The 21,677-nt window shown below is 46.4% G+C and overlaps 1 protein-coding gene across 1 annotated transcript in view; it reads right to left on the bottom strand.

The window, feature by feature from the left end:
• Nucleotides 1–21,677, bottom strand: part of ABCA13 (ATP binding cassette subfamily A member 13) — a 379,838-nt gene that overhangs the window by 169,354 nt on the left and 188,807 nt on the right. Inside the window, exon 42 of the mRNA XM_064575492.1 lies at nt 9,094–9,187. Coding sequence (XP_064431562.1) covers nt 9,094–9,187 — 94 coding nt within the window. The remainder of the gene's footprint in view (nt 1–9,093; nt 9,188–21,677) is intronic.

The raw sequence follows: 21,677 nt of genomic DNA on the forward strand, positions 1-21,677 counted from the left end.
CAGCTCTGATCTGCAAGCCTCAGGGCCTCTCCCCTGCCTCCTTGACTCCTCAGAGCCCCTGACAGAAGCCGCTGCTTCCTGGCACCTGCCAGCATCATTTACGCTGCCCGAGTGTATTTCAATCCCGTTTTTATTTTGGCAGACTGCTTTTTGCAAAGCACCCTGCCATGAGCTGTCTGCTGATTTCAGCTAACTTGGAAAACAAACCTTCCTTGGCATGTATAATTGGCAGCAGGCACGTTTCCTCCCCACCTTGCTTGTGGGGAAGGCGGTTTTTGAAATTTGAGGAAAGGTGGACAAAGCAGAAAAGACAGCACTCCAGATCGAACACCGTGGCTCAGCCTACGAGACACATGCGGAATCTGGTACAGCACTTTGAAGAGACAGAGAATTACAGGCTCCCCGCATGGGAGAGTCTGTTCAAACAGGATTGTCTTAAAAAGCAAACGAGAGGCTGCAGACCCTTCAGATTAATCACTGCCAAATTGCTTTCCATCACCATAAGAAGTAGCAATTAGGAATGAAACATGCAGGATTACGTTGTGGGAAAAAAAGGAGAATATTTTAGGTAAAGTGGTACTGACGAACCAAGGCTGAGAAATTCACTGCAACCTCAGACCTCACATGGTGGGGTAAGGCTTCGGGACTGAAGGAGGGAGGGACACAGGGAGGGAGGGAGGGAGGGAGGGAGGGAAGGAGGGGAGGGAAGGAGAGGAGGGGATAGGGAGGAGACAAGAAAGCCATGGAAAACGGTATCAGAAGGATCTGTGACTGTTCACCTGAACTTTGAGTTTGACAAGACTCTAACTGGATGTTTCTCATAGTGGTGGCCACAGCCCACCTGAATCAAAGGATATTAGGGTGCTTGTTAAAACCTGTAGATGTCTAAGTCTCAGAACTAAAATTTATGGAAGTTGGGCCTAAGATTCTGCCATTTCAATAAGCATCCATGTTTTCTTCTTCTTCTTCTTCTTCTTCTTCTTCTTCTTCTTCTTCTTCTTCTTTTTTTTTTGGATGACTGCCATCCTAACAGGTGCGAGGTGATGTCTCACTGGGGTTTGGATCTCCATTTCCCTGATAATGAGTGACGCTGAGCATCTTTCATGCACCTGTTGTCCATCTTTGGATGGACATTTTCTTTGGAAAACTGTCTGTTCAAGTGCTTCGCCCATTTTTTAATCAGGCTACTTATCTTTTTGCTATTGAGTTATAGAAGTTCCTGATATACTTTGCATATTAACCCCATATTGGATATGGTTTGCAAATACTTTTTCCCAGTTAGTGGATTTCCTTTTCATTCTACCAAATCCTTTGCTTGCAGAAGCTTTTGTTGGGAATGAGGAGAAAGTGGACCCCTCATGCACTATTGGTGGAAATGCAAACTGGTGCAGCCACTGTGGACAAGAGTATGGAGGGTCCTCAACAAATCAAAAACAGAACTACCAGGGGCACTTGGGTGGCTCAGTTGGTTGAGTGTCTGCCCTCCGGCTCAGGTCATGATCTCAGCATCCTGGGATTGAGTCCTGTTTCGGGCTCCCTGCTCACTGGGGAGTCTGCTTCTCCCTCTCCCTCTGCCTCTACTTCCTACTCATGTTCTCTTTCTCTCTCTCTCTCTCTCTCTCTCTCTCTCTCTCTCAAATAAATAAATAAAAATCTTAAAAAAGAGAGAGAGAGAGAAAGAACCTGCTACTCAGCTTGCAAACGAGGGTGGCTAGAGTGCAGGATCCCCTGGCAGAAAACAGACACCAAAGAAATCAGCCATAGGAATACAGAAGAAGGGCCACTAACTGCTTGGCACAGCCAAGACAAGGGGATTCATGATCCGAGCCCATGTGGGACTGGCTGTCACACCAGGTCAGTTAACAGCATAAGCGTAGAGGTTGTCACCGAGCTGCCAGGGGCTCGCAGTCTACTAGCCAGACCCCTCTGGTGTGTGTGAGTCCAGCAAGGGAACGTCCTGCCCAGTCGTGATGGACTGTCAGGCTGCCACTTCAAAGCACCAAGACCTGGCCACTTAAGCTGCAGACATTTACATTTCAGTCAGGAGGCTAGAAGACCAAGTTCAGGGTGACTGCCTGCAGGGTTGGCTTCCTCTGAAGCCTCCCCCTTGGCTGGCAGATGGTCCCCCCTGGGGTTTTCCCCACTGTGGGCACACAGCCTTGCTATCTCTGTGCCCAATCTCCCCTTCTTATAAGGACACCAGTCAGACTGGGTTAGGACCCACTCATATCACCTCATGTTACCCCAATTACCCTTCCAAGATCCTGTATCTCCAAATACGTCACATGCTGAGGTACTGGGGGTTCCACATACAAATTTGGGGTGGGGGGACATAGTTCAGTCCACAACACCAGCATGCCTCTGGGAATCAAGAGAAAGAGAACAGACCCAGAATTTGTGATTCTAAATAGAATTCTCCTTCAGCTATCACACCAAAGCAGCGGGTGTCAAGGGGTACTGCCTGGACCCACAGTACCGCCTGGGAGCCTGTGAGAAATGCAAGTTCTCAGGCCCCACCCAAGAGCCACTGTATCAGAAAATCAGGGGGTGAGGCTCCGTAATCTGTGTGCTAACAAATTCTGTAGGTCATCATTATGATCTGAGATCACTACATCTTTCGGGATATCAAGGGGTTAATCCGGTCACCCATGCCTCTTTCAAACATTATGAGAAACACTAGCTGGGGGGCTTGGAAAAGCCTTTGCAGAAAAGGGACAGACTCAAAGAGATGGCAGGAGCTGGTGCTGTGCCCAGGTGGGAGTTTCGTGCTGGACCCAATTTCTCTACAGCTTGGTGTCCACACCCAAGTAACAGTGGCAGGAAAACCTATTTCCAAACTGACCAGGAAGATTAAGTGAGAAAATGCACAGAGAGTGCCGATCATGAGGTCCAACATGCTGCAGGCAGCTAATCAATGGCCCCGTGCTCCGAGGAGTGACTTCCACAGCCCACATGGCATGCCCAAGGACGAACATGCCGTTCCAGGCGTTGGTCTTCATAACTCATTTCTGTGGTGCTACTAGGGTCCCTACGTTTAACAAATATCTATTTTCTATTTTATTTGGCCTCCATCAATTTCTCGGAGGAGCAACAAGTGAGTTATTTGAGAGCTAGCCCTTTAGAAGACTGTTTCTAAAGACATATGGCGAGTGTGGAGGGCAGGGGTGTCCACAGGCAGGAACGGCCTGGAGCAGAAATCATTAAAAAAAGTAATTTCTGAGGGTACCAATAGGAGGAGAAAGGTTTTGTAAGTGATTTTTTTTTTAAATAAATGAACTAATATGTTTAAAGATTTTATTTATTTATTTATTTGAGAGAGAGCGAGAGAGAGAAACAGCATGAGAGGGGATAGGGTCAGAGGGAGAAGCAGGCTCCCCGCTGAGCCAGGAGCCCGATGTGGGACTCAATCCCGGGACTCCGGGACCATGACCTGAGCCGAAGGCAGTCACTTAACCAACTGAGCCACCCAGGCACCCTGTAAGTGATTATTGTAGAAACTTCCCCTCTCTAGTGTGGGTCATGTCATGTCACCAAAAGTGACGAAAGCACTCTACCCAGAAGACATTAATACACACTCTCTCCAAAATCCTGATCAAGCATTTTGATGAAGTCCTATCTGTTAAATAATATAAATTTCACTTAGGTGGATATCTCCTGTTGAGCTTCACGGGAAGATTTGCAGAATACAATAAAATTGGCAAATGCAGGCAAGCTCATACCAAATTTGTTTTAATGCATCCTGGTCTCACGTCTTTTTTAGTAATGAAACACTTAAATAGATTTTTTAATGATGTATTTTCCAGTTCCATAATTTGTAATTTGAATGATAAATAAAATTGCATTTTTAGATCATATTTTACAATGGTAATAAAAAATACTATAATGTTCCTTCCCTTGAGGTTCTTTTTTAAATTTAAAATACAACTCCTTTTCACATAACATTAGCTTTTTTGGCACATGTTTTTTTCTAACATATCTGCATGGATTTTCATAATGTGCCCCAAATTCAGAACATGAAATTATCATTTTTTTTTGAACCAGGTGCATAACCATAATGAAGACGATGTACGTAGGCAATACATTTCCAATGTAAATTACCCTGAGTTCTCAATGATGACAAAATGTTTATGAGAACATAATCATATTTTCCTTAAATTCTCTCTTACATAAGAAAGTCATTAACTAATGTACCTTAAAAGAAATGAATGCTCAGAAGTGAAACCCTTTAGGTAAAATGCTAATAATAAAAAGAGAAAATAATGTGTATGCCCAGTTGAAGTAAAATTTGTATACACATGGTGAAAGAGAGAGACAAATTAGGATATGTACAGTAGAATATGACTATGAAGAAATGACACACGCAAAAACATAAATGGATAACAAGGAAACACCACAGACTCCCATGCATACAAGATGATGCCATTTACATGACATCTAACAAAATGCACAATTACTGGAAGGTGGGAGCATCACCTCTGGGGGATGGAGTCTGACTTGGACAGGGCAGAGGGGCCCGGCCAGACTCTGGGAATGTTCTACCACGACCCGGGTGGTGATGACACAGTTGTGTACCGTGGAAAAATTTATCGAATAGTGTGATCAAGAAATACGCCATTTGCGGTAAGACATAAACACTGGAAGTTAGCAAAACAAATTTAAGACACTGTTCTTTAAAAACGTAACATTCATGAGCGAAGGTAAACAACAACCGTGTTGTAAAACGAGAAATTTAAATGGCTAAAAAGCATGCAGGGGAATTCAGTGTAGCATATTCTAGTAATGGTTTTGGTAGGGATAAGTCTAAAACGGCTCCCCAATCACTCCTACTTCATAGAAGTTTCCAATCACCTCCCCTTGAGTATGGGTAAGACCTTGAACATGTGGCTATTACCCCAACAATAACACACAAAAAAAGTGAAAAGTTTTGGTGGATCTAGTCTCTAACTGGTTGCCTTTAAGCTAATCCAAACAGAGAATCTCCAGCTGACTTTGAAGAAGAAACATGTCCTGTTGTAAGGGAACCATGTGGCTAAGATTCCAGGATGACTTCTAGGAACTGGAGAGCAAATCCAACAGAGAGCCAGTCAACACGTGTGGACCTCAGTTCTAAAACCACAAGGAACTGAATTCTGCCAACAAGCTGAATGAGCCTGGAGAGAGCCCTGATAAGGGTTGGTGGTACTGTGATACTGTGATTTATAATATGAAATGTGTATTTGGTCTTTGTCCATTTCTTGCAGAGCTCCTAGGACCTTTGGATTTTCCTAAGTGATTACAGCAACAGGGTGTCTGTTGTTATGTTAATGAGCTTAATGTGGTGACTTCTAGAACTCACCAAACTAAGGGCCAGGGGAACCACCACCTAATTACAGGATTGGAACTTTCACTCCCTTCCCCTTGAGCTCCCGGGACTGGAGCAGGGCTGGAGGTTGAATCAATCACCAATAGCCGATGATTTCATCAATCATGCCTGTGTAATGAAGCCTCCGTAATAAACCCCAAAGGACAGGGTTCAGAGAGCTTCCAGGTTGGTGAACACTTGGAAATCCAGGGAGAGTGGCTCCCGGAGAGGCCTGGAAACTCTGGGACGCTTCCCACATACCCTGTCTTCTGCATCTGACAAATTCTGACACGTACTACATTGCAGGTGAACCTTAAAGCCATTATGCTAGTGGAAATAAGCCCATCACAAGAGAGCAAATATTGCCCAACTCCTCTAGTATGACGTAACTAGAGCAGGTGGAAGTCATACAGACCAGAAGTAGAATGGTGGCTGCCAGGGGTTAGGAGGAGGGCTGGGGGAGCTAGCCATTACTGCATACAGTTTGGGTTGGAGGCTGCGAAAGAGCTCTGTAGATGCACGGTGGTCATGGTTGCAAAATAATGTGGACGTACTTGATGCCAAGAACAGTACACCTGAAAACAGTGAAATTCGTATTTTGTATATTGTACCCCAGTAAATACGTGAGTAAATAAATAAATAAATATGAACAATGCACTCATTTATTTACCAATTATTCGACATTCTCTTCCACTAATAAACCCTCCGCATAAAGAATAGAATAAAAATTACCACTCTGTCTCAGAGAGCTATTCGACCGAAGCAGAGGGCTTCTAGAAAGCTTCATGGTGGGGTCCCCTCTGCCCCCCCACCATCTCTGCAGAACCACAAACAGAGAAGAGATTTCATTTGAGATCTCAAAGCGATCTGGATTTGAGCTAATGGAGGAATACTACCAGAATCCAAGGAAGTTCCATGACATTCTTGAGAAAGTGGTTCATCAGATACAGTGTGAGCATGGACTAAAAGGGTCAAGAAGAATACAACAAGGAAAACACCTACAAAAGATACAAAACAAGCCTCCCATCGGGAAGAGACAAAAAGTATGATTTATGCAACTGAAGAGCCCTAAAACACATGAGACAAAATCTGACCGAAGTAACGGGCAGAACAGACAATCCAGCAATGAGTCAGAAACAACATCATGCAACTTTCATTAATGGATAAGACAGAGCACACTTGAACAGCCATGTAGACAACATGGACACGAGGGTCATCGACAGGACCCACCACCCATCACAAGAGATACACAGTCCTCTCCAGGATACCAGGAGCTCTCTCCAGATGGACCATATTCTAGCCCATAAAGCATGCCTTAATAAATTAAAAAAGGTTTAAAATCGTACAACAATTTTTCCTCTGGTCCCAGTAGAACGATATTGGACTTTAATGACAAAAAGAAATTTGGGAGACTGATAAATATGTGGAAATTTAAAAACATAATCATAGGGGTGCCTGGCTGGCTCAATCAGAAGAGTGGGAGACCCTCAACCCTGTGAGTTCAAGCCCCATGTTGGGTGTGGAAATGACTTAAACAAATAAATATTTTTTTCAAAAATGTTAAAAAATAAAAACATAATCTTAAAAAACCAATGAACCAAAGAAGAAACCAAAGGGAAAGTAAGTAAATACTTGTAGATAAATAAAAGTGAAGATATGAGATCCCAAAACCATGGGACTCATGGAAGCAGTGTGCAAAGGGGAATTTACAGTTGTAAATGCTGGTATAAAAGAAGAAAGATCTCCAATCAGGAGAAGAAGAGCAACCCAAATCTAAAGGGAGCCAAAGGAAGGAAATAATAAAAATCACAGCTGAAATTAATGACCCAGAAACTAGAAAGCCAATAGAGTATCACTGAAAATAGAAGCTGATTGTCCAAGAAGATTAACAACATTGACCACAGGTTAGCTAGATTAACCAAGAAAAGGAGAGAAGGTGTACATTTTTAGACACAGAAATGAAAGAGGATTGTTCCTACTGATCCGCGCTAAATAAGAGGGATCATCAATGGATGCTATAGACAGGTGTACGCCAATAAATCAGGCACCTCACATGACGTGGATGCATTCCTAGAAAGACGCAAAACATCGAAACTGATCCAGGAACAAATAAATAACCTGAATAGAAGTATGATAAGTAAAGAAACTAATATATGAATTTTTTAAAGATTTATTTATCCATGAGAGAGAAAAAGAGCGCATAGGGGGTTGGAAGGGGGACAGAGGGAGAGGGAGCGAGAGAATCTCAAGCAGACTCTCCACTGAGGACAAAACCCAACATGGAGCCCAATCTCACAACCCTGAGATCATGACCTGAGCCCAAACCAAGAGTCAGCCATTTAACCTACTGAGCCACCCAGGAGCCCCAAAATATTATTTAAAAAAAAAAACTACCCGCAAAGAAAAATCAGGCCCAGATGGCTTCACTGGCAAATTCTACCAAACATTTAAAGAATGAATTCTTCATAAACACTGCCAAAAAATACAAGAAAAGGAAATACTTCTCAGCTCACTCTATGGGGTAATACCATGATAGCAATCCCAGACAAAGATATCAACAGAAAAACAAAACAAAACAGAACTATAGACCCAATACTTGTTACAAATATAGATTCAAAAACCCCAACAAAATACTAACAAATCAAATCCATCAATCCATTAAAAGAATTATATACCAAGAAACCAAGTGGAATTTGTCCGAATTGGTCAATGAAATGCTGGTTTAACATCTAAAAATCAATTCTTCTAATATATCACATCAATAAATAAAGCCAAAAAACCACACAATTATCTCAACAGATGCAGAGAAAACATTTGGCAATACTCACCACCCTTTCATGATAAAACCTCTCATCAAACCAGCAATAAATAGGAACTTCCACAACTTCATAAAAGGCATCTATGAAAAACCCACAGTTCACATCACACTTCTTACAATCCCATAAATCAAATTAGCCCAATCTTAAAAATGGGTAAAAGATCTGAATAGACTTTTCTTCCAAGAAGATGCGCAAACACAAGTAAGCTCACGAAAAGATCGTCGACATTCTCAGCCATCGGGGGAATGCAAGTCAGAACCACCGCGGGCTAGCGCCCCACACCCACGGAGCTGTCTGTGGTCCAAAGCACAGGTAATCCCAAGAGCTGTTGTGCAAGGACAGAACTGGACCCGCGTCGTGCTGGGGGGATGTCAAGTGTGTGGCCACGGAAAATAACAGTGCAGCCGTCCATCCATCAAACAGGTAAACACACAATCCAGCAATTCCACTCCTCGGCACCTACCCCAGAAAAAATATATGCCTGCAAAAAGCCAGCACACAGGCGTGTCTGGGGGGCTCAGTCGGTGAAGCGTCTGCCTTCGGCTCAAGTCATGATCCCAGGGTCCTGGGATCGAGTCCTGCATCAGGCTCCCTGCTGAGCAGGGAGCCTGCTTCTCCCTCTCCTTCTCCCTCTGTGCTTACTCGCTCTCTCTCTCTCTCTCAAGTAAATAAATAAATAAAATCTTAAAAAAAAAAAAGGAATCGCTACCATGATAAATTCGGCTCTGAAAAAGAGATAAAGCTGCCCCCTAAACACACCATTGTTTTATACAAGGCAGGATGAAACCTTCAGCTCTCTGCCTCTGAATAGTACCCTGTCTCTCCAGTCACACTCTCCAGGCCCTTTCATTGGACCTTTACACGAGGGCTTTCGAGGGAAGGATGTCAGCATTATCCGTGTGGCAGAAATGCAAAGCAATACCCTGTACTTACAGTAGCCAGGAGCACGCTCTGGAGGCTTCTGGTCCTGCAGCTCCAACTCAGCCCCCGATTGCTTCTTGGAACCTTGCAAAAGCATCAGGAACACCTTTTTAAACATTAAAAAGAGAGCTTCTTATTATTCATACTCATGTCCACAGCGCGCTTCTTTTCTTGGCTTCAGTTACCCGATGAGATTGTGAAGACAACAGACACCACGCAAATACACAGCGTCGTATGTCATTAGCTTTTCATTGTGCTGGCCTGGCCCTCAGGCCACCCCACTCGGGGCAAGCTGGTCGTAAGGCTGCTCACAGGATAGAGGAGGGACAGCTGACCATGGACTCCAGGGCACTTACGGGCAGAGGCCGGTCCAACCCAAAGGCAGGCAGGCAGACAGAGCAAAGCAGGTGCCAAGAATGTGTGTCCAGTGCAACTCAAGTTTGGGGTTGGCTGCACCAGCATCTTAGAAGGTGGGTGACACAGCCTATTCGTCATGGGTGGGATGCCATGCGTAAGAACCCCCACCGGACGTGTCTTTTCCAGGGGCGTGCCACATCGCCCAGAGCAGTTGGTTTAAGTAACAGCTTGAGGTCCCTACTTAGTTGGTGCTGGAAACACAAGTCCAGCTTCAGTGTGTTCAGATCCAAGGACTGCACCCCAAATCAGTGAGAGAGCGGTGAGAAGCCATCTGAGCCAAGACAGCTATCCAAGCCCTAGAGCCGCCCCTGGAGGTTCGGCGGGGTCCTTGGAGGCGTGAGAGGGCGTCCCTAGCATAACCTCGACAGGTGCATGCGAGAGGCAGGTGGTTCGTGCATGAAAACCGGGCAGCAGCCACCACCGTGGGAAAGGCTGGGGCACCGGGCTTGAGCGCGAGGCTCCCCGCGGCAGGGCGGGCCAGCTCTGCACACGCAGGCTCGGGGACCCAGCGCCCAGAGTGTCGGCTGCACGGTATCTGGAGCAGGAACGGTGACCACAAGTGGCTGAAGTTCAGCAGATGACCGCTTGTGGTGCTTAGCAGGGACCCTGCCCTGTGGTTTCTGTAAACAGCACTCCCTCTGATTGCTCTGATTGCTTATTTGAGGAAATAAGTACAAAGGTATCGACTGTCTCTGGGTGTCTGGACGAGCCTCCAGCCTGCAGGGAAGACAGGGAGAGGGCAGCAGAGAGGTGAAGCAAGCGAGCAAGGCTGCAGGAGGGGAGAGACACATACTCTCTCTGCGTGCGATTTGTGAGTTTGGGACAGAATCTTGCTGACAGAGATCCCGAGTCCTGCCCTGGCCAAGGGCCAGGAGGTTTCATTAGACCTGGTGTACTTACTTGTATTCATAAGATTACAACCCCTTGCTGATTCCCAGTAAGACCCCCAGGAAAAGAGGCAAACCTCAACACGACTCTGAATATCACCACCACCAATAATAATAATAATAATAATTAATAATTAATAATTAATAACAGCCCAGTGCCAGGGTGTCCCCTTGGGAAACGATTTTGCCTCTCTGACTTAGTTTCCCCTTATGATAAATGGCAATAATAAGATGCACAACAGAGCTGTGCAAGCAGGGAGCACATTTATACAGAGTAGAAAGAACAGTGCTTGCCCAAGGGATGCTCCCAACGTCTGGTCCTGAGAGGAGCCAAGCGGGAGGAGAAGTACAGAGGGGCGTGCCGTGATGCGTTGTTTCAATTAATTCTCAGCACAACCCAGTGACACCACTGTCGTTACTCCCACTTATGAGGAGGGCACCAAAGCCTAGCGTGAGAAGCATTCAGCAAGTGCATTTTTTTTTTAAGGTTTTATTTATTTATTTGACAGAGGGAGAGCACAAGCAGGGGGAGCTGCAGGCAGAGGGAGAGGGAGAGGCAGGCTTCCCGCGGAGTAGGGAGCCCGACGCGGGGCTCGATCCCAGGACCCCGGGACCATGACCCGAGCCGAAGGCAGACGCTTAACGACTGAGCTACCCAGGCGCCCTTAATTAAAAAATATGTATTTTTTTTATTTATTTTGAGAGAGCTAGCACACAAGTGAGAGAGCACAAGCAGGGGGAAGGGCAGAGGGAGAAGCAGGCTCCCCGCTGAGCAGGGAGCCCGACGCGGGGCTCAATCCCAGGACCCCGGGACCATGACCCGAGCCGAAGGCAGACGCTTAACCGACTGAGCCCCCCAGGCGCCCCTCAGCGAGTGCATTTATAAAGATTTTTATTTGGGGGCGTCAGAGTGGCTCAGTCGGTAGAGCATCCAACTTGATCTCTGCTCAGGTCACGATCTCAGGGCCATGGGATCGAGCCCCAGGCTGGGCTCCATGATCAGCATGGAGTCTGCTTAAGATTCTCTCTGTCTCGCTCCCTCTGCCCCTCCCACGGCTCGCTCTTGCTCTCTCACTAATAAATAAATAAATCTTCAAAAGACAGAACACAAACTGTGGGCAGCCACGTGGGAAGGTGTCTGAGCACAGACTAAGCCTCTCAGATCCAGCTACACCTCCCACAGCTTAGGGAGAACGTGGCTTCTGCGCATTTTTGGAAGGCAGGTGTGGGATGCACACCTCTCACAGTGTTTTCTCTACACCTGTAACAAGGAGAGGCCACAGGCCATTGCACTCACACCAGACAGACCCACACCAGCCTCTTCTATATGAAAGTACCAGGAAATCGTTTTCAGTCTTATCTAATGTTGTGAGTTCACCGGAATTAGCTCAGGTTTCCCAAGTCAACAGAAATCAAATGAGGATGGGTCACACTGCTCTTAGAAACTTTGAGGTGAATTCATCACGTGAAATGAATAAGAACTAAACAGATGATGACATTGCACTCAACAGCAAAAATATAAACAATCCAATTTAAAAATGGGCAAGGGCACCTGGGGGGCTCAGTCACTTAAGTGTGTGACTATTGATTTTGGCTCAGGTCATGAGCTCAGAGTCGTGGGATCAAACCCCGCATCCAACTCCATGCTCAGCGGGGAGTCTGCTTCTGCTTCTCCCTCTGCCCCTCCCCCCACTGTAACGTGCTCACTCTCTCTCTCTCTCAAATAAATAAATCTTTTAAAAAAATGAGCAGGGGATCTGAATAGACATCTCTCTGGAGAAGACATCCAGACGACCAACAGACACATGAAAAGATGCTCAACATCACTCATCATCAGGGAAATGCAAACCAAAACCACAATGAGGCACCACCTCACCCCTGTCAGAATGGCTATCATCCAAATGACAAGAAATAACAGGTGTCAGCGAGGATGTGGGGAAGGGGGACCCCTCGTGCACTGTTGGTGGGAATGCCAACCAGTGCAGGCACTCGGGAAAACAGCATGGAGGTCCTCAAAAAATTAAAAATAGAGCTACTGTAGGACCCAGCAATTCCACGTCTGGGTATGTATTCAAAGGAAATGAAAACACATATATATATTGAAGAGACATCTGCTGCCCGTGTTCACTGGAGAATTTCGAACAGTAGCCAAGACATGGAAACAGCCCAAGTGCCAATTGTCTATCCACAGATGAACGCATAGAGAAGAGGTGGTGTGTATATATATACACACACACAGTTGCATAATATTCATACACACACACACACACGCATGCACGCACACACAGGAATATTATGCAACCATAAAAAAGGAAGGAAATCCTGCCATTTGCAACAATGTGGATAAACCTTGGGGAGCACTGTGTTAAGTGAGACACGCCAGAGGGAGAAAGAAAAATAATACCCTATGATCTCACCTATACATGGAACATTAAAAAAAAAAAAAAGGAAAGAAAGAAAGAAATCGAACAGATCCATGGTTGCCAGGGGACAGCAGGGGGCCGACATGGGTACTGGGGGTCAAAAGACACAAACTTCCAGTTATAAGATAAGTAAGTCCCAGGAAGGTGATGCGTGTCGACTCTGGTTAGCAACACTGGGCTCTAGAGCTGAACGTTGCTGAGAGAGTAGATTATAGAAGTTCTTTCCACAGGAGAGATGACTATGTGAGATGATGCACGTCAGCTGAACTTTCCAACAGTCATCAACAACACACGCACACATCAAATCATTACGTGCTACGCCCTCACCGAATACCATATTGCATGTCAATAAAACTGGGGGGAGAAGGAAATGACATCTCAAGGACACTGACCGGTGTGGAAACGATTTATGATGTAACAGAAGGATGGGTTGGAGCGCACAGACTGTGGCATTTCTGCCCTTTGTTCTCAAGGAGCAGTACATTCAAGTTTGGGATTCTTCGTCTGGGGGCTGATGCTGTCGTAATTTAGAAGCGCTGTGGGGTGTGAGCATTGACGGCGGCCCCGGGGTCAGCTCCGCGCTGATTGTGCCATCAATCCCTCAGACTGCGGGCCGATGCCCACCCCATCGGCACATCGTCTCAGCCCCCAGACTCGACCTGCACTTAAAGTGTCAGTTTGATGGACTGCGTCCTGGAGATGGGCAGCGCGAGGTGCCTTCTGCGAAGGCGCTGGTGGCCTCCGTGAAGCCAGCCAACTCTGCAGGACAAGGACAGCATCGTCCCACCAATGGAGGACGTGGGCGCAGGAAGAATTTCCAAACTTCAGCCACAGGCTGACCTCTGTTGTGTGTTTAATCAGTTCCCCAGAAGAACGTTTTTTAAGAAGATAAAACCACATGGAGAGCTTCGGGGCTAAGTACCGTGAGGGTCACTGGCCGGTCCTCTCGGATGCAGGAGTCCGGGCAGATCTGTCCCTTGACAGGCCTCACGGTGCACGCAGCAGGAGTTTGTCTGTTCCTAGGAGCTTGTATCCATTCCTGATGGCTGTTGTAACAAATGACCACAAATACGGGGACTTCAAGCAGAGCCATGTATCAAATGATAACTCTGGAAGTCGGAAGTCTACAGTGGTCCTCCTGGACTGGTTCCTTCTCTGCGCCCCGACGGGGAATGCGCTCCTTGCCTTTTGCAGGTTCTGGTGGCTGCCTACAGGCTCTAGTGCAAGTGCTCATGGGCCCGCGCCTTGTGTTCAAAGCTCATCACCCCAATCCCTGCCTCCGCAAAGACATCACCTTCTGCCCGTCTGACCTTCCTATGTCCTTCTGACAGGCACGCTTCTGACTACACCACCCCACCCAGCATAACCTTCCGGTCACAGGATCTGTGCCGCTCATGACCACTGGTCTGGGGATCGGGACACAGACAGGCTCGGGGCCATTATTCGGTCCAGGACTGGACCACATGCCACCAGTTCAGCTCTGAAACAGGGACCAATGGCCCCTGGAGGGGACCGGGTTCTGAAAGGGGACATTTGAGTGGTGGTGCTCTAGAGGCTCAGGAGATTAACCACAAGGTGAGACACTGAGAAATGGAAGTCGAGTGTGTCCCAGTCAGAGAGGGAGGGACACATACAAAGAGGGGATGCTAGATGAACCCAGTGTAACTGGCTTGGCCTTGGAGGTGCCGCTGGAGGTGAGCTCCTGGCCTTCAATGTGTGGAGATAAAGAGCATTGAACAGAGACTCCCCAGCTGTAGCCAGGACGGGAGCAGGGAGCAGCGGTGCCCAAGGTCAGGCATGCACCTGACAGCCGGGCCCCCTCGCAGGCATGGGAATGCGCCCCGTGTGCCCAGAGCACCTCATTCTGTCAGAGAGGAAGAAGACACTCAGACGTAATGGGAACATGTTAAAGATGCAAAAGGCAGCTTGGAGGGGCTCCCCTGGCTAAATCTGGTAGGATTCCAGCATCCAAGTAAATTGTGGCTCCCTGCATACGGTAAGAAGCCACGACTCCTCACTGATACAAACAAATAAATGGGGTGAAGAGAACGTGCTCCGTTTCTGTGTAATGGCAATGAAGAAATGCAGAAGGAGTCACAGAATGGGAGGACCCAACAACTGGCAAATGTCAGGGTCATATTGAACTCAGGCCAGGGCCAAGGGAGGGGACCCAAACCAGCGCGATGAGGAATGGGAACTGAAAGAATCTCAAGGCGCGTCCTTGAAAAATAATTAAAAATGAAGAGAAAAGGAAAATTAGCTTCAGAGTGGAAACGCCTGGCAGATGCCGTCGACCTGGATGAGCCCTGTTCTCGCCGCTGCACAGAACAGACCCGCCCGCCTCTCGCACTGGGCTCACTGTGCAAAAGGGCTGTTCTGGAATCTGCAGAAACACTGAGGTCACCAACGTCCCAGAAATAGGCATTCTTGAAGAGTGACGGAGAGTAAGGAGACACGCAACGTGCCTCACTCGTGACCCTGGACTGGATGCTTCTGCTCTTCAGGACGTGAGAGGCACAATTGGAACTTGAAGGCGAAGACTGTACAGGAATCCTTGTTCTTAGAAATCGCCGTCCCCGTTGGTTCAACATCCACAAATCAATCAACGTGATATAATACATTAACAAAAGAAAGAACAAGAATCGTATGATCCTCTCAATAGATGCAGAAAAAGCATTTGACAAAGTACAGCATCCTTTCTTGATCAAAACTCTTCAGAGTATAGGCATAGAGGGTACATACCTCAATATCATAAAAGCCATCTATGAAAAACCTACAGCGAATATCATTCTCAATGGGGAAAAACTGAGAGCTTTCCCCCTAAGGTCAGGAACGCGGCAGGGATGTCCACTATCACCACTGCTATTCAACATAGTATTGGAAGTCCTAGCCACAGCAATCAGACAACAAAAAGAAATCAAAGGCATCCAAATCGGCAAAGAAGAAGTCAAACTCTCCCTCTTTGCAGATGATATGATACTTTATGTGGAAAACCCCAAAGATTCCACCCCAAAACTGCTAGATCTCATACAGGAATTCAGTAAAGTGGCAGGATATAAAATCAATGCACAGAAGTCAGTGGCATTCCTATACACCAACAACAAGACAGAAGAAAGAGAAATTAAGGAGTCGATCCCATTTACAATTGCACCCAAAACCATAAGATACCTAGGAATAAATCTAACCAAAGAGACAAAGGATCTGTACTCAGAAAACTATAAAATACTCATGAAAGAAATTGAGGAAGACACAAAGAAATGGAAAAATGTGCCATGCTCATGGATTGGAAGAACAAATATTGTGAAGATGTCAATGCTACCTAGAGCAATCTACACATTCAATGCAATCCCCATCAAAATACCATCCACTTTTTTCAAAGAAATGGAACAAATAATCCTAAAATTTGTATGGAACCAGAAAAGACCCCGAATAGCCAGAGGAATGTTGAAAAAGAAAACCAAAGCCGGCGGCATCACAATTCCGGACTTCCAGCTCTATTACAAAGCTGTCATCATCAAGACAGCATGGTACTGGCACAAAAACAGACACATAGATCAATGAAACAGAATAGAGAGCCCAGAAATGGACCCTCAACTCTATGGTCAACTCATCTTTGACAAAGCAGGAAAGGATGTCCAATGGAACAAAGACAGTCTCTTCAACAAATGGTGTTGGGAAAATTGGACAGCCACATGCAGAAGAATGAAACTGGACCATTTCCTTACACCACACACAAAAATAGACTCCAAATGGTTGAAAGACCTCAATGTGAGACAGGAGTCCATAAAAATCCTAGAGGAGAACACAGGCAGCAACCTCTTTGACCTCAGCCGAAGCAACTTCTTCCTAGAAACATCGCCAAAGGCAAGGGAAGCAAGGGCAAAAATGAACTATTGGGACTTCATCAAGATAAAAAGCTTTTGCAAAGCAAAAGAAACAGTCCACAAAACCAAAAGACAACCGACAGAATGGGAGAAGATATTTGCAAATGACATATCAGATAAAGGGCTAGTATCCAAAATCTATAAAGAACTCATCAAACTCAACACCCAAAGAACAAAGAATCCAATCAAGAAATGGGCAGAAGACATGAACAGACATTTTTCCAAAGAAGACATCCAAATGGCCAACAGACACATGAAAAAGTGCTCAACATCGCTCAGCATCAGGGATATCCAAATCAAAACCTCAATGAGGGGTGCCTGGGTGGCTCAGATGGTTAAGCCTCTGCCTTCGGCTCAGGGCATGATCCCAGGGTCCTGGGATCGAGCCCCGCATCGGGCTCCCTGCTCCGCGGGAAGCCTGCTTCTCCCCCTCCTTCCTGCTCGAGCTCTCTCTCACTATCTCTGTCTCTCTCAAATAAATAAATAAAATATTTAAAAAAAAAACAACCTCAATGAGATACCACCCCACACCAGTCAGAAAGGCTAAAATTAACAAGTCAGGAAATGACAGGTGTTGGCGGGGATGCAGAGAAAGGGGAACCCTCCTACATTGTTGGTGGGAATGCAAGCTGGTGCAGCCACTCTGGAAAACAGTATGGAGGTTCCTCAAAAAGTTGAAAATCGAGCTACCATACGATCCAGCAATTGCACTACTGGGTATTTACCCCAAAGATACAAATGTAGGGATCTGAAGGGGTACGTGCACCCTGATGTTTATAGCAGCAATGTCCACAATAGCCAAACTGTGGAAAGAGCCAAGATGTCCATCGACAGATGAATGGATAAAGAAGAGGTGGTATATCTATACAATGGAATATTATGCAGCCATCAAAATGAATGAGATCTTGCCATTTGCAACGACGTGGATGGAACTGGAGGGTGTTATGCTGAGCGAAATAAGTCAAACAGAGAAAGATATGTATCATATGACCTCACTGATATGAGGAATTCTTAATCTCAGGAAACAAACAGGGTTGCTGGAGTGGGGGGTGGGGTGGGAGGGATGGGGTGACTGGGTGATAGACACTGGGGAGGGTATGTGCTCTGGTAAGCGCTGTGAATTGTGCAAGACTGTTGAATCTCAGATCTGTACCTCTGAAACAAATAATGCAATATATGTTAAGAAAAAAAAAAGAAGAAGAAGAAGCAGGTAGCGGGAGGGGAAGAATGAAGGGGGGAAATCGGAGGGGGAGACGAACCATGAGAGACGATAGACTCTGAAAAACAAACTGAGGGTTCTAGAGGGGAGGGGGTGGGAGGATGGGTTAGCCTGGCGATGGGTATTAAAGAGGGCATATTCTGCATGGAGCACTGGGTGTTATACGCAAACAATGAATCATGGAACACTACATCTAAAACTAATGATGTAATGTATGGTGATTAACGTAACAATAAAAATTAAAAAAAAAAAAGAAATCACCGTCCCCTTCCGTAGGATGCACGCATCTGAGCTCATGCACCCAAGGGACTGACATCCAGAACCTTCCTGATGGAGGCACAAAGGGAGCCCACCAAACAGAACATACCAGACTGGATGGGAGGAAACGGCCCGTCTCTCCTTTCTAGATTACTAAAAACGTCACAATTATTAAAAATGTACTGCAATGTTTATAATTGGGGAGGCTTTGTGGGGAGTGGGCAGGAGATACATGGGAAATCTTTGTACCTTCTGCTCCATATTGCTGTGAACCTAAAACTGCTCTAAAAAGTAGTCTATGAAAAATATATATATACCACTAAAACTCTAAAATTCACTCCATTTACATGACATCAAAAGATTCTGTCTTGGCTTCAGAGCTTGTGGGGAGCGGAGAGCTAGCTACAAATGTACTTCCTGTGCACAGCCGGGGGCCACGTGGGGAGGGCTCCAGCTCTCTCTGCTCCCCCAACCATACCGAGGAAACACTGCTCCGTGCCCTGGGACACACATGGTGCTCCCTGATCAGGTTTTTACATCTCAGCCTCACTGGCTTGGGAGCCCCTTTGGGGACCCTGAATCACAAGGAAATTTACTGTGGTTTAAAATGAAACCTGCAAAAATAAATAAATAAAATAAATAAAAATAAAATGAAACCTGCACTCTCGCAGCAGAGGTGGGGGTGTCCCCGGCAGGCCCTGTGCACCTGCTGCAGAGTCATCGGGGAGCGCACAGGGGAACAAAGGGGGAGCCCACGCGATGTGCTCACAGCCGTGCTCACTGCAGATCGATAACAGACACAACAAGAAAGTCGATACTTGCCCGGCGTAAAAAGACAAAATTGGCTGAGATAGATATTCTATGGACTCCATCAAACAAAAGAAAGTTTTTAAATGGCTTAATCTTCTTCCAATTTAAGATACCTTTCTCAAAGAAGTCCAAATATACTATAATATTATACTTTGTTAAATCTGTATTTCAGATCTTTGTCTACGGTGGCCCTTAAGACGGATAACTTCTTTTTGAGCATCTGCACGTGCACAAGAGAAAAGAAACCTACGTGAGCTCTAAGCAATCAATATCTGTTTAGCACCTATTATGCACAAAGCATGTACTAAATGTAGCAGGTGGGAAGGACTGCAAGAAATTGGAGAAGCACAGATGAAATCTCCCAAGTAAGTGAGCAGCTGACTCTTTGCTTCTTGTTGGACTTGTTTTGGGGTGATTAGCACCAAGGACGAGAGATGGCGGAGTCTGGGGAAAAGAGAACAAGGAGGTTGCAGAAAAGCAAGTTGAATGAAGGAATTACTCCCTGAAGAAGGCGGTGAGAACAGAATCCCTCCATATCTTGTTGGTGCTGATGGTCCCACGACCCCGTGCCTTTGCTAAGATTTACTGAGTGGATTTGACTATGCAACTTCATCAATAAAGAATAAAGAATTTTTTTTAAAAAAGGGGGCAGGGGGCGCCTGGGTGGCTCAGTTGGTTAAGCGACTGCCTTTGGCTCAGGTCATGATCCTGGAGTCCCGGGATCGAGTCCCGCATCGGGCTCCCTGCTCGGCGGGGAGCCTGCTTCTCCCTCTGACCCTCCCCCCTCTCATGTGCTCTCTCTCATTCTCGCTCTCTCAAATGAATAAATAAATCTTTAAAAATAAATAAATAAATAAATAAATAAATAAATAAATAAGGAGGCAAAGAGGAGGATGATTAAGAAAGTTCCAAAAGATGCATCAATGGGTATAAGTAAGAATATTTTGGCGAAGGAAGGTAAATACAAATCAGAAATAGGGATATTTAAGGAATTAGCATCAGAAGAATTTTCAGGGGGCGCCTGACCGGTTCCACAGGTAGAGATTGTAACTCCTGATCTCGAGGTTGTGAGTTCGAGCCCCACGCTGGGTGTAGAGAATACTTAAAAATAAAATCTTTAAAAAAAAGAATTTTCAGGGGCACCTGGGTGGCTCCGTTGGTTAAGCGGCTGCCTTCCGTTCAGGTCATGATCCCAGGGTCCTGGGACCCAGTCCCGCATCAGGCTCCCTGCTTGGCCGGGAGTCTGCTTCTCCCTCTGCCCCTCCCCTCCAGTCATGCACTCACCCTCTCTCTCTCTCTCTCTCTGGCAAAAATAAATAAATAAAATCTTAACAACAACAACAACAAAAAAGAATTTTCAGAAGTTATGCCACGATAAAACATTGCCATAACATTAAAAATAGAGAAGGACTAAAATACAGAAATGCTTAATTTCTGAATACACCAATGCATGTATATTCTGGATTAAAATAGCAGTGTTTGAGTGATACTGAGAAGTCCTCCCGTTTGCGTGATTTCTTGCTGTTTGTAATCTGTTCTCAGAATTATCGAGCTATCGGACCCAAACAGACACTGTGTGAGAAAGTTAGGGAAGAAATTTCTATGTCATCCATGAGAAGAGTGGCGTTCCAGCCCAAGTGACTCGTCCAGCTTCGCCCTGACCATAGTGGCCAGATTCAACCCACCCACACCCGGGCTGCTCCCCCCCCCACCCCGGCAGCCCCCACTGCACTCAGCAGGAGTGACCTGATGCCGGAAGCTGTTTACAACAGAAATCAGGTAGCCATTAGAGTAACGGTTATGGGAAAATCGACACGGCTTAAGATCAGTGTCATTAGTTGGGTACTCCTCTTAAACAGCGGCATATGCAGAGACATTTTGAATCAGACTTAAGATCCTGAGCATGGCAGCGCAGCATATTGCTCTAACAGGCCCCTCTCTCCAGGGAGGAGGGGGGCCCCCAGGGCAGGGAGTCCTGCACAGGCTGTCACTGAGTCGGGGTGAGGGAAGGAGGGGCCCCACTCAAAGCCAGCTCCCAGCCCCAGAGCTGTCCACAGGCACGGAGTCCCCAGGGGAGTCCTCCATCCGGGAAGGTGGCAGGAGCCCAGGACTCAGGAACACCACCCAGCACCACCCAGCCCCGGGGGCCCTTCCAGGGGCAGCTCCTGGACATTTCATGGGCACCCCATCAAAGTGAGGCACCTCAGGCTGCACCAGGAGCCCCTTCCATCAGCCTCACCTTGTGGCTCTTGGTGGCTTCCAGGGACACACTCGGCCAATGGCCTGGAGTCAGGATTCCAGCCCAGGGGCTCTGCGTCTGGGCGCCAGGACCCCTGGATTCAGCCAGAATCTCTGAGGGCCGCCCCATCGGGTGGTCATCACCACCCCGAGTGTAGCAACTTCAAAGACCTCAGTTTCTGCTTCCACTAAACCCTGTCAGAAGTTAAGAATTCCTAGTATTGAAGGCATGGATGGCTTCCGGTGTCCTGCATCAGCCAGGCTTGCCATCGACAGTGACAGAGGCCGCCCCACTGGCCCCTCAGGTTCAGCAATGGCAGCTTTCTATGGCCCCTCTAAGTCAATGTTCCATTGATTTGTCTAGCTTTTACTAAAATAATGCCTATAAAAGAGACGAGTGGCTTAAAAAAGATTCTGACAGATAAAAGGAGCAATACAAGCATACAAAAGTGAGTAGAAG

The sequence above is a fragment of the Mirounga angustirostris genome, unplaced genomic scaffold (genome assembly GCF_029215605.1).
Source record: "Mirounga angustirostris isolate CCGP_5_RB_7025 unplaced genomic scaffold, mMirAng1.0.hap1 SCAF_12, whole genome shotgun sequence".
Classification (NCBI taxonomy): Eukaryota; Metazoa; Chordata; class Mammalia; order Carnivora; family Phocidae; genus Mirounga; species Mirounga angustirostris.